Source organism: Lepidochelys kempii, chromosome 14 (genome assembly GCF_965140285.1).
Source record: "Lepidochelys kempii isolate rLepKem1 chromosome 14, rLepKem1.hap1, whole genome shotgun sequence".
In the NCBI taxonomy this organism is placed as follows: Eukaryota; Metazoa; Chordata; order Testudines; family Cheloniidae; genus Lepidochelys; species Lepidochelys kempii.
The window spans coordinates 23,469,370-23,482,412 of NC_136393.1; the positions used below are offsets into that span (position 1 = coordinate 23,469,370).

The 13,043-nt window shown below is 50.5% G+C and overlaps 1 protein-coding gene across 1 annotated transcript; it reads left to right on the plus strand.

The window, feature by feature from the left end:
• Positions 1-5,133: 5,133 nt before the first annotated feature.
• On the plus strand, positions 5,134-11,821 carry CCDC42 (coiled-coil domain containing 42). Its single transcript, XM_073311398.1, has 7 exons — positions 5,134-5,210; positions 6,230-6,335; positions 6,514-6,618; positions 8,357-8,554; positions 9,112-9,333; positions 10,992-11,150; positions 11,723-11,821. The coding sequence occupies exons 1-7, from the start codon at positions 5,134-5,136 to the stop codon at positions 11,819-11,821; spliced, it is 966 nt and encodes a 321-aa protein (XP_073167499.1).
• The last annotated feature ends 1,222 nt before the right edge of the window (positions 11,822-13,043 follow it).

A 13,043-nucleotide genomic window follows, 5' to 3' on the forward strand; every position in this document is an offset into this window, starting at 1 on the left:
CTGTATTCGCAAAAAGAACAGGAGGACTTGTGGCACCTTAGAGACTAACCAATTTATTTGAGCATAAGCTTTCGTGAGCTACAGCTCGCTTCATCGGATGCATAAAGTGGAAAATACAGTGGGGAGATTTATATACATAGAGAACATGAAACAATGGGTGTTACCATACTGTAACCAGAGTGATCACTTAAGGTGAGCTATTACCAGCAGGAGAGCAGGGGGGAGAGGGGGGGAAAGGGGGAACCTTTTGTAGTGATAATCAAGGTGGGCCGTTTCCAGCAGTTGACAAGAACGTCTGAGGAACAGTGGGGGGTTGGGGGTGGGGGATAAACATGGAGAAATAGTTTTACTTTGTGTAATGACCCATCCACTCCCAGTCTTTATTCAAGCCTAAGTTAATTGTATCCAGTTTGCAAATTAATTCCAATTCAGCAGTCTCTCGGTGGAGTCTGTTTTTGAAGTTTTTTTGTTGAAGAATTGCCACTTTTAGGTCTGTAATCGAGTGACCAGAGAGACTGAAGTGTTCTCCAACTGGTTCTTAGTGTCCACCCTCCCACCTCTTCCTATCCCTGTTCTGACCCTTCCTGCAGGCTCCCACAGCTAGCTGCTGCAGCCTGGGGAGTCTTCCTCAGGAGGGGATCTAGTAACTTAAAAATGAAAAAGCCTTCCAACCCGCCAGACCTATTAGCACAACATTGAAACTGTTAAAGAGCCTTTCAGGTGGTAATGAAGCCATTTCACAGGCATTTGCCAACTCCTATGTATATACTGAATGCATTCGATGAAGTGAGCGGTAGCTCACAAAAGTTTATGCGCAAATAAATTTGTTAGTCTCTAAGGTCCACAAGTCCTCCTTTTTTTTTTTGCAAATACAGACTAACATGGCTGCTACTCTGAAACCTAGGTATATACTGTCAGTTTCTGAATTTACTGACAAAACCAATTGTGCATTACTGTAATATTTACTCAGAACATGTTAGTCTACAGGACCTTAGTTTAAAATTTGCTTTAAAATGTTTCATTAGTGTGTTGCTGAAGACTATAAAATCACATCGCTAAAAAATCCTTGCATATTTTAGATGCACAATTTGAGTATTCATCTTTAGCCTTAAATGCTTGGATCTTCAGACATATAATTTTTTAAACAAATCCTTCAAAAGACCACCCTTATCTAAAATACACATTTTAATTTTAATTACTGTAGTGCAAAAAACTTGCTTCCAAAGTCTTCCTGTCCTTTCTGTCCATCCCTTTCTCCCTTCAGCCCCCTGTTGAAGAGAGTTCTTAAAGGGACAACACCCTTTTCGTTCCAGATAGCTGGACAAACGAGTTTCCCTTTCTTTACTTCTGACTATTTGATGAACTAGTTTTAAGAGAACCCTCTAGCAAAATCAGTACCTTAGTAAGATGTAAAATCCTTTGTTATGCCTAAAATCTTTGGAAACATTTTTTTAAAGTTGATGAAATTTCATAAACATGTCTATTGTTGTGGAGATCACACAAAGTAAATTAATATTCCCTTTTTCTAAAAGCAATGAATATTGTTATGAACACACTAAACCTCTGTGACTGATTACAATAATGTCTTTGTTTCAGTGAGTTACATATGTAGTAATCTGGAATGATTACTTTATGAAGGCTTAAGAGTACATTTAAAATATAAAATCAGTGTAGAAATACTGATTAAGAAAATGTAAAACAGAGAAGAGCTGCATCATGTATTTCATAATATTTAATGTTGTATTCAGCAGGACAGCTGACTTGCCCTTACTACAAAGTTTTTGCAAATAAATTTCTGACAAACTTCAGGGTATATCAAAATCCCCGTGACTGACATTTTTTATTCCCAAATTTAGTGCTTTTAATTAGGTACCTTAGAATCATAGAATCATAGAATATCAGGGTTGGAAGGGACCTCAGGAGGTCATCTAGTCCAACCCCCTGCTCAAAGCAGGACCAATCCCCCATTAAATCATCCCAGCCAGGGCTTTGTCAAGCCTGACCTTAAAAACTTCTAAGGAAGGAGATTCCACCACCTCCCTAGGTAACGCATTCCAGTGTTTCACCACCCTCCTAGTGAAAAAGTTTTTCCTAATATCCAACCTAAACCTCCCCCACTGCAACTTGAGACCATTACTCCTTACCTTCTGCATGTCCAGTCTTTACCATCTGGCATGGAGTGTAAAACATGCTCCATTATTTTTTTTTTTAAAAAAACCACTCTTCTGCAATTTCTTTCTAATATCATTTGCTTCATTTGGGTTCAGGGATTTGGCTGGAAGGGGTTATCAGGGACTAGGGAGTGGGAGGGAAGAGGAGGGAGACCGTGGGGAGAGGGTGGGGCCTGGGCAGACTAGGGGTGGAATGTGGGCGGGGCCACAGGTGGAAGAGGTTGGCTGGGGAGCTAGCCTCCTAGGGTCACCAGCTGTCCTGATTTTATAGGAACAGTCCCAATTTTGGGGGCTTTTTCTTATATAGGCACCTATTACACCCCACCCCCCATCACGATTTTTTACACTTGCTATCTGGTCACCCTATAGCCTCCCCAAACGGCAGCTTCACCCACCGCCCATGACAGCAGGTAAGAGCAGGTCGGCTTCCACACACCCAGCGTGCGCTGCAGTCTCCTTAGGCAGGGGCTGTATTCACAGAACCAAATGCGCTGGTGTGGCGCATTCTGCATGAGGCAGAAGGTACGGGGATCTCTGCGGGGAACTGTGACTCTCCGTCACCGTGAGGTGGGCTGGGTGACTCGGTATCCTTGCTGCCTCGTCCCTTCCCGCCCCGGGCTGCAAGCCCAGGCTACCGTCGGGAATAGGGGCACCAGTTTAATAATACTGTGTAGGGCCCCATAAATCCAAAGGATGGCCCTGAGGACTGGCCTCAGTTCCTCTGGCTGTTTCAGCTGAATGGCCTGGCCTGGTAGATGAGTGGCAATAGCAGGTTCACAACCTGCTACCCGAGCTCTAGCCACTAGAGGGGGACAAAGAGCTCTCAGGTGGCAAAGACTAGAGCTGGGCAAAGAATGGATTTTTTGGTTCACAGACAATTCTGAACAATTGAAAGAAATCATTTTGGGTTTCAACATTTTTGGCAAATCAAAAAGTAAAAAACCAACATTTTGGGTCAATTGAAGTGTTTGGTTCGACCCCAAATTAATCATTTTGTTTTGACTTGAACATTTTTTAATGTTTAAAAAAACGTAAATAAAATTAAAGGACATTTTGAAACAAAAAGTCATTTTGAAAATGTCAAAATGAAATGTGTCATTTTTTTCAGAATTTTAGTTGGGGGATTTTTTTTCAGTTGAAACAATTTGGCAAAATTGACACAAATTTGCAAGAGATTTCTGTGTCACTGAATCTGCATTTTTTTTCTGAACAAACGTTATGGTCAAAACTTTTTGCCGAGCTCTAGTAAAGATGCCTGAGCCATGTGAACACTGGCACTTAAACTGCATTGCTGCGCCACTGGCTGGGAAGGGGTACAATAGTTTTCAGTGTAGACAAGGCCAAAGTGTAACAGACTGTCAGGGAGAGACGTCCATCTCCAACCTGTATCAGAGAGAACCAAACCTCGGAGAGCCTGAAGCCTGAAATCCAGCCCTAAGGACTGTTTATCCAAGCCAGTTCTCTGTTCATTCACTAGGAATAAGCCTGAGCCTGCCTCTTTCCTTTGGGCAGCATGTGAAGGGCAGGAAACCTCCCTAGTTGATATAAGGGATCAGGTCACTCAAGCTGCACTGAGAAGGGCACAAATGTAACTAACTGCAGCTTAGCTGCTGTAAATACATCTTGCAAGGCAAACTCAGTGTATACCCCAGATTAATGATCCGGAAGATGGCGTGGATTGTACCCTCAGCAAGTTTGCAGATTACACTAAACTGGGAGGAGGGGTAGATATGCTGGTGGGTAGGGATAGGATATAGAGGGACATTGACAAATTAGAGGATTGGGCCAAAAGAAATCTGAGGAGGTTCAACAAGGGCAAGTGCAGAGTCCTGCACTTAGGATGGAAGAATCCCATGCACTGCCACAGGCTGGGGACTGACTGGCTAAGCAGCAGTTCTGCAGAAAAGGACCTGGGGATTACAGTTCTCCGGTCAGGGAGTAGAATGCTCCATTTGCATGGCTCGGATCTCATTGGGATGTTATTATTTATCACAGCATGAGTCTTCACAGGGCTTCTCTATGTTTTGTTCTGAGCAAATATCTTAGATCTACTGTGTGTGTGTGATTGCCCCCATGTTGGCCAACACAGATTGAACTGGGAACCTCCACAACTAAAAGACTGAGGTGCTATGGCTTGTAACTGTGACTAACATACACATACATATATTGAATTTTATAATGATCTGATGCTCACCTCCTCCTGGACACACCTGCCTACACGCAGGAGCTGCCTTTCCTGCTGGGAATACTGCAATGGTTGTGAAGGGCACAGAGAGAGGTGACCCTGGAGAATTGTCACCTGTGCAGCATGAGGGAACCCCCTGCCGTCCCCCGAACCCTGGCAGCAATAATGCTCCGTCTTTACAAAGATGCCATGTATGTTATGGCTAAACCTTTGACAGCTTTCCCTCTTCCTCCCCTTTCTCATGTCATGGCCATTGCCAACTCAATCGGCTTAGCGACACGGTGCACGGGGGGCCAGCAGGAGGAGCACAGGCTGTGCACCGGGCTTTCAGCCCTGCTGACCTGGACCTCCCGAGAGGCTCATCCAATTCCTCCCTTCCCAAAGGGGACATGGAAGGGAAGGGGAGGATGCAGCAGTGGAGCTGGGGACTGGGGCGATGGCTCCCTGCAGCCCAGCCAGATAGGAACAAATTTCCCCTTAAGGGACAGGAGCTTTAAGGTTGCTAAGTAACCACCTGGCATTGTCCAACCCTGGCTGCTGGGGTTCCATGGATTCCAACGGTACATGGAGCCAGCCACCAAGCCTCTGTCTGCTGGGGGCTCTGACAAGGAGGGAAGGGAAGAGAGGACCTTGGGAAGAGCAGGAGGGAGGTGCTCAGGGATTGTGGGTGTGTCCCACGCCAGCCCGCTAACTCCTACATAGGGCAGCTGAGCTGAGCCCCAGGGAGAGGCTGCACAGGTGGGGCCAGAGCAGGGCTCGCCGGGGGGAGCAGACACAATGGCCACCATGGAGGAAGAGGACCTGTCGGAGTATTTCCGCATGCAGTATGGGCAGAAGCTCCTGAAGCTGCTGATGTGAGTAACACGCTCCCCTCCCCATCCCATCCATCCCCCGCCTTCTATGGCCTTCCACTGTTCCACCCTCCTCTGTCCCATACACCCACCTCCTTCTCTCCTTTCCCCCACATCCAGTCCTTCTCCCACATCCCTTCTGCCTTTTTGTCTCTCCACCATCTCTCCCTCTCCCACCTTCCCTTGCCCTCCCTCCACCTTTCCCCTCATAGAATATTATAGAATATCAGGGTAGGAAGGGACCTCAGGAGGTCATCTAGTCCAGCCCCCTGCTCAAAGCAGGACCAATCCACAACTAAATCATCCCAGCCAGGGCTTTGTCAAGCCTGACCTTAAAAACCAATAAGGAAGGAGATTCCACCACCTCCCTAGGTAACCCATTCCAGTGCTTTACCCCCTCCTAGTGAAAAAGTTTTTCCTAATATCCAACCTAAACCTCCTCCACTGCAACTTGAGACTATTACTCCTTGTTCTGTCACCTGCTATCACTGAGAACAGCCTAGATCCATTGTCTTCAGAACCCCCTTTCAGGTAGTTGAAAGCAGCTATCAAATCCCCCCTCATTCTTCTCTTCTACAGACTAAACAATCCCAGTTCCCTCTGTCTCTCCTCATAAGTCATGTACTCCAGCCCCCTAATAATTTTTGTTGCCCTCTGCTGGACTCTTTCCAATTTTTCCACATCCTTCTTGTAGTGTGGGGCCCAAAGCTGGACACAGTACTCCAGATGAGGCCTCACCAATGCCGAATAGAGGGGAATGATCACATCCCTCGATCTCCCTCCCATCCTGCCTTTCTCCCTGGGCACAAGTAGAATTCAGTCTCCATGGTCATGGCCCTGGGCTTCATCCACACATGGTGCTCTGCCATGGCACCCCAGCCCTAGCCGAGTAGCTCAGAGCCCCCAGGGCACAGGCCGACCGAACAACGAGGCCGTCTCCCTTGTGATGGGCAGGCAGCACTGAGCTCATGGGTGCAGCCACAGGCAGCCCCACAGGGAAAGCTTTTGTATCTTTGCTGCAGGAAATTCCCAGCGACGGAGGAGCAATCCCCATCACCATCCATTCGGCTGCTGGAGAAGAAGAAAGAGGCCACGCTGGTGCACAGGGCTATGGAGGCTCAGAAGGAGGTGAGAGAGGCGTGCGTGAGGGACCCCCTGAGAGGCACAGTGCAAAATCTGTCCCACTGGCCTCTGGCCCTGCTTTGGAGGGTCAGGGTGCAGGAACACTGACGATTGGCACCGGAAGGGGGGCTCACTGAGTCAGAACAGCTGGCTCACCTTTTGCCTTTCTCCATGATCCTTGTAGGCTTTCCAGACGAGGATGGAAGCCCTGAATAACCGATGGGAGGAGCTCAGGGCCAAGGAGATTCAGCTGAAGGCTTATATAAAGAAATTTGAGCAGTTCATACAGGTACAACCAGTCCAGTGGCACTCACATAACACGCCCCTGAGCTGTAACACAGCCGCCTGTTCCCATTCCATGTGAACGTCTCCTGTGTGGTACACCCGCACACACCCCTGAGCTGTAACACAGCCGCCTGTTCCCATTCCATGTGAACGTCTCCTGTGAGGTACACGCACACACCCCTGAGCTGTAACACTGCCGCCTGTTCCCATTCCATGTGAACGTCTCCTGTGTGGTACACCCGCACACACCCGAGCTCTAACACAGCCGCCTGTTCCCATTCCATGTGAACATCGCCTGTGTGGTACACCCGCACACACCCCTGAGCTGTAACACTGCCGCCTGTTCCCATTCCATGTGAACGTCTCCTGTGTGGTACACCCGCACACACCCCTGAGCTGTAACACTGCCTCCTGTTCCCATTCCATGTGAACGTCGCCTGTGTGGTACACCCGCACACACCCCTGAGCTGTAACACTGCCGCCTGTTCCTATTCCATGTGAACGTCTCCTGTGTGGTACACCCGCACACACCCCTGAGCTGTAACACAGCCACCTGTTCCCATTCCATGTGAACGTCTCCTGTGTGGTACACCCGCACACACCCCTGAGCTGTAACACTGCCTCCTGTTCCCATTCCATGTGAACGTCGCCTGTGTGGTACACCCGCACACACCCCTGAGCTGTAACACAGCCGCCTGTTCCCATTCCATGTGAACGTCTCCTGTGTGGTACACCCGCACACACCCCTGAGCTGTAACACTGCCTCCTGTTCCCATTCCATGTGAACATCGCCTGTGTGGTACACCCGCACACACCCCTGAGCTGTAACACTGCCGCCTGTTCCCATTCCATGTGAACGTCTCCTGTGTGGTACACCCGCACACACCCCTGAGCTGTAACACTGCCTACTGTTCCCATTCCATGTGAACGTCGCCTGTGTGGTACACCCACACACACCCCTGAGCTGTAACACTGCCGCCTGTTCCTATTCCATGTGAACGTCTCCTGTGTGGTACACCCGCACACACCCCTGAGCTGTAACACAGCCACCTGTTCCCATTCCATGTGAACGTCGCCTGTGTGGTACACCCGCACACACCCCTGAGCTGTAACACAGCTGCCTGTTCCCATTATGTATAGAGGGCTCCTCCATGATACACCTGCACACACCCATGACTCCCTCCCTCTCAACTCTCTTCTCAGCATAGAACAGGAATGAACATTGCAGGGCAGTAGCCATGATGTTATCTGCCAGGGCCCCTCCCCCAGAGCCTCTTCACTCTGTATCTCTGCCAGAGAAGGTCTCAGGAGGGGCTGGCCAGGGGTGAGTTGCTCTATGTTGCCATGAGCCTTCAACACCAGCTTTGTCATGCCCAGCTTAAGTGGCATCCAACCCAAAGTCTCAGCCAACATCTTCCCTTAGTGCTGGTAGCAGGGTGTTCTCTGCAGTCCTCCTTAGGACTAGGTGCCAATGGCCGTGGAAGCTATGGGACCCCATGCCAGCTGCTGGTGACTGTCTAGCTCGATTGCTGTCCATTGGCATGATCATGGCTCATTCAGGGTTCTTCTCCCCTCCCCTCCTCCACGCCACCATAGTCTCTCTCCTTTTCCAAGTACTGCTGATGTTGGAGGGGCGTGGGGCTGGATAGGAGGCACCTCCTTATGATGTGGTCACATCGCTAACCTCCCACATCTCTTGTCTGGGGTTTCCTTTCTGGGGTGGTGGCGGGGGGGATTGCTAGGAAAATGACCTGAAGCGAATCAGGGCCCTGAAGAAAGCCAACAAGGAGAAAGAGCTGAAGAAACAGAGGGTGAAGGAGCTGGCCAAGGCCAAGCTGGACATGGAGGTCCTAAAACAGGAGCACCAGCAGCTCTCCAACAAGCTGCAGCAGTATTCCATATTCAACAAGTACCTGGAGACGGTGGTCGAGGTGTCGGAGGTGAGCCTGGACCCTAGGGGCTCCCACATGCTGAGATGGGGAGCTGAGATGGGACCATGGGCAGCGGCAAAAGTCTCAGGGAGAGATGAGGCAGGGCCCAGGGTTCCCTGCAGCTGGGCGTAGAGAGTGTAGAGGAGGTGAGATGGGTTTCCCTTGTGCTAGAAAGGAGCCAGAGAAAGGAGCAGGGCTGTGTGGCAGGGACCTAGGGAAGGGACTGGAAGTTTTAGCAAAGTGGAGGTGGGACCCCAGGGATTTGGCCCAGGGAACAGAGGGTGAGGCTGGGATGAGCATGGCCCTCCCATGCATGCGTGGGAGGCTCAGGCCAAGGGGAGGTGTGATATTTTCCTGGGGTAGGGGTGATGACGAAGCTGGGACACAGGAGAGCGCTGGTGTGGTAAGGATACTCTGGGTCAGATGTGCTATTCTCCCCTGTTAGAGGGGAGGGGATGTCCTTCCCTGCCTGGGCTGGGTATCAGTGCCGCCAAGTGGCAGTGTGACAGGCTCCCGTGTGCCGTGCAGGGCTACAGGGCAGTAACGCCCAGTGCACTGTGCTGCAGTTTGAGGAGATACGGGAAGTCATTGGCCGGTACAAGACGCTGGTGGGCATGCACCAGGACCTCATGCAGTCGGCGCAGGAGGGGCTGGAGATGATCGAGCAGGCGAAGATGCGCCTGTCGCACTACACGGAGGAGAAGGACGACGAGATCCTGCAGCACAACAACCAGCTGGCGCGCCTGCAGATGCGCTTTGACCACGCCCGCAGTGATGTCATCGTCTGGGTAAGGGGGCTCCCCATACACGTGCCCCGAGGAAGCCCTCTTTCTCCCCGCAGACACAGGCAGAGGGACTCTCCCAGCTTGCTGGGCAGTGGTGGGACAGGAGGCTGGCAAGGCAGCAGGATACTGCCACCCTGTTTGTTGGGTGGGTGCCTCACCCCTGACCCAGTGGGTCATCCCAGGGTTCAATCTATGACTGCACTGGGCCAGGAGGACAGACCCTGGGTTTCAGGGCACTGGTGGGTCACAGAATCATAGACGTTAGCCCTTGTGCATAGCAGGAGAGTTCCATTCGGTCGATTTAAAATCTGTCTATCTACACCAGGGAAAACCCCAAATGCCGCTGCCCTTGCCACAATTTAAGTCTCGCCTGAGTTGGTTCTGCATGGCGACCGAAGCTAGACTGATTTAAGAGAGGCCTAACCCAGCATAAGGCCCTGATTCATTGGAGTACTGAACCGGGGACCAGTGGGACTCTGCCCACGCTTCATGTTAGGCACAGGTGTGAATAGCTTGCTGAGTCAGGGTCACCCTGCATCTACGCTAGGGGGTGCTTGGGGGTGACAATAAAGCAATGGCATGACGTGGGTGCATTTTTTCTCATTTAGACCAGACTGCTGGGATACGAGAGACCTATTTGGTCATATCCAATCTATCCCCCAGGGCCAGGGCTGGATTGTTCCCCACAGGAGGGCCTCCATGGCTTTGTCTAATGTAGCTATATAGGCCTCAAGTCTTGGGGCTTTCACCAGTCCCTGGGATGAAGATCCCAGGGGTTCAGAAACCTCAGCATGGCTATGGTTTTGCAGCTGTTCAGCCTTTGCTTTGTCCAAGTGTAATCCATGACTCCAAATTATACCCCTTATAGCCCTTGATTCACCCCTCTTTTCTGTTTATACCCTTCAGAGATTTGCAGATATTTGTCATGGTCCTCCTGGTTCATGGTTGGTAGCCAGGGCCCTGTGAATGATGGGATGACACGACTGCGTAAATAGCTGCATAATTCCCCCTGTTTTAGAAGTAGCTGCAGAATTGTGCTCTGCAATCCAAGCTTTCATTTAAAATCACAAGAAAAGTGAAGAAAACCTTCCAAATGCGACGCATCCTGTCTTATTGTTTGGTTCTGGTTCCTTCCCCATTTCTAGTACTGTTATACAGTATTTATATCATTACCTCTTTGAACATTCCCTGATGAAGGCACGCTGGCTGCTGCTGCTGGTGTGAATTGTTTTTCTTTCCCAGCAGCATTACAATGTGCTGCCCCTTTAGCAGGGTGTTTTTTAAGTTTCCCCCCGCCTTTTCCAGTGCTCCCAGACTGTCCATACCTCTTCCCTCTGCATCATGCTCACTAGACTTAGCTCCCCAAACCAACTCTTGTGAACTCTGACCTGCTTGTGCAGGTGCATTCTGGGAACTTGCCATTACTCTGCTGATTTCTCGTAATGATGATCACCAGCTATGGCTCATGATCCCGAGCCGAGGCTTTTCCAGGTGTGAATGGAAGTGAAAGGACAGATCCATGCTGTGTAGTGTCCAGGGGGAGGGTGGGTACTGCCCAGGTGGCAGATGGGCCGCTATCAAGTTGGTATCTCCAGTGCTTTGCCACCCTCTGCTGAGCAGCTTATTTCCATGCTCTCTGCCGTCCTCTCCTCTCTCCGCAGGAGTCTCGCTGGGCCCACATTCAGAACACAGCCGCCAAGAAAACCCTCATGCTGGGCACCATCAAGATGGCCACCCTGAACCTCTTCCAGAGTGTGAGCAAGCAACTGAAGGAGACCTTGAGCGTGCCCGTGGAGGACACCCACAAGCAGCTGGACATGGTACAGCCAGGCTGATGCCTACCCTCACCCCCAGATCAGGGAAGGAGAGCAGCACCTGCCCCAGCTGCAGGAGAGGCCTGGAGAAAACAGAGTATATCAGGCACCTCACCCCACCCTGGAGGGGACTCTTTAGGACAGAGCTGGGGTGCTGTTGGCAGAGCAGAGGGGGGTGTACACCAGCAATAAATGAGCATGGTGTCTGAGTTGATCCTTGCCCCCTCTCGCCCCAGAGAGGGGCCAGGGCAGGAGAGGGAGGGTCTATTTGTGGAGGCAGAAGGCTGGATGAATTGGGACCGCGGGTGACTGAACTGGCTACAAATCCCTTGTGTATCTGGGCCATCACTCCACGCTTCCATTAGCTGGCTCCCTGCCCTCAAAGACTGGCCCCCAAAGAGCCATCCCACTTGCTCTGAGCTGGGGATGCAAATGTCCAGTCCTCCTCCTCTGCAGACCAATTTAAAGCCATGGGAAATGTGCCTTTCAGAGGAGCCAAACACCTGCTATTCACTCTGCAAAAGCCATTCCAAGCAGTCCTAAACCTCCAGCCCTGCCATCTCTCTTCTCTACCCCAGATCCAGCAGTTCATCCAGGACCTCTCCGATATCTGGGCAGAGGTGAGAAAGAAGGACATCCAAAGCCGATCAATGATAGTTGTGGTCAAGGACGTGTAAGGGAAACACCAGCTGCCCCTGTTCTGCCAAGGGAAGGCTTGGCCAGCTGAGACAGGAAAGGAAAGGGTCTCCCATGGATGCTGCAGACTGTACTTTGGTGCTCTCCGTCCTCCTGGCTCTGAGCTCCTGGGCAAACGGAGACTGTCTGTGTTATAAAGACAATGTATTCTAAGACTCCACGTCATTTTCATGGAGTTTGTTCCTCACATTACATTAAAAACCACCCCACAGCGCCCTGACATAGAGCTGGGGGCATTTCTCCACTTACACGTTGTTGCTGAAAACTATAGATTTGGCTCAACCAAGATATTTCGCAAACTCTTCCTGAATTCCCCCAAAATCCCCCAAAACTCCAAACGTTTCATTTCAGCATTTTCTGACCAAAGCATTTCTTTTGATTCAAAACATTCTGTTTCCATGAGACGTTTCCTTCCATTTTATTATTTTTTTTAAATGTTAAAAAAAAAAAAAGCTCAAAACCAAAGTTAAATGTTCCATTTTGGGTCAGACAAAATGCTTAGTTCGATACCAAGTGAACTCTTTGATTTGTGGAAAATTTTGGGAATTTAGTTATCAACTTGACCCAAAACTAATATGTGATCTGATTTTTCGGAATTGGTAGATGACTAAAGAAACCAGTTATTTGCCCAGCTCTCCCAGGGGGGGATGATCGCTCCCCCAGTATCACAGCCACAAATCCTCTTCGGTACTAAGAGAGTGGGATGTTCTGCACAGGGAAAGAACATCCCGGCGAACCCAACCCCAGAAAGGCACTAATGAGGAGGCTGGGCCAGAGACTGGTAAACCCAATGGGTTTGCCTGTGTCTCATTCCCAGCAACACCTCATTCTGGCTAGGGCAGAGACTGCTCTGACTGTTATGCATCCCCCTCTATCTGATTCCCTGAACCTCCCCCTGCACCCAGGGACTGGTTACAGCGTTTTCACTTCACTCAGGGATAGGTCACTTTCCCGTGGTAAAAATTCCCCCAGGCTGATATGGAGGGAATGGAGCAGCTCTCCCAGTCTGGCAGGAGGCCTGGGGAGGAGAGCGGGTGCCCTGGGTTGGTGTGAGAGATTGAGAGGGGGGAGCATGTGCCTGGGCTGGTTTGAGGGGCTGAGGGAGGGGCGCAGGTCCCCCAGGCTGGGGTGAGGAATTCAGGGAGGGGAGTGGGTGCAGGGGCAGATTTGAGGGGCTGGGGGAGGAGAGCGTCTCCCAGGTCA

Excerpts from the sequence above, each read along its gene's own strand:
- CCDC42 (XM_073311398.1), top strand. The coding sequence starts at position 5,134 with ATGGCCACCATGGAGGAAGAGGACCTGTCGGAGTATTTCCGCATGCAG. Across the intron at positions 9,334-10,991 it reads GCAGTGATGTCATCGTCTGG|GAGTCTCGCTGGGCCCACAT; the intron begins GTAAGGGGGCTC and ends CTCTCTCCGCAG. Across the intron at positions 11,151-11,722 it reads CCCACAAGCAGCTGGACATG|ATCCAGCAGTTCATCCAGGA; the intron begins GTACAGCCAGGC and ends TCTCTACCCCAG.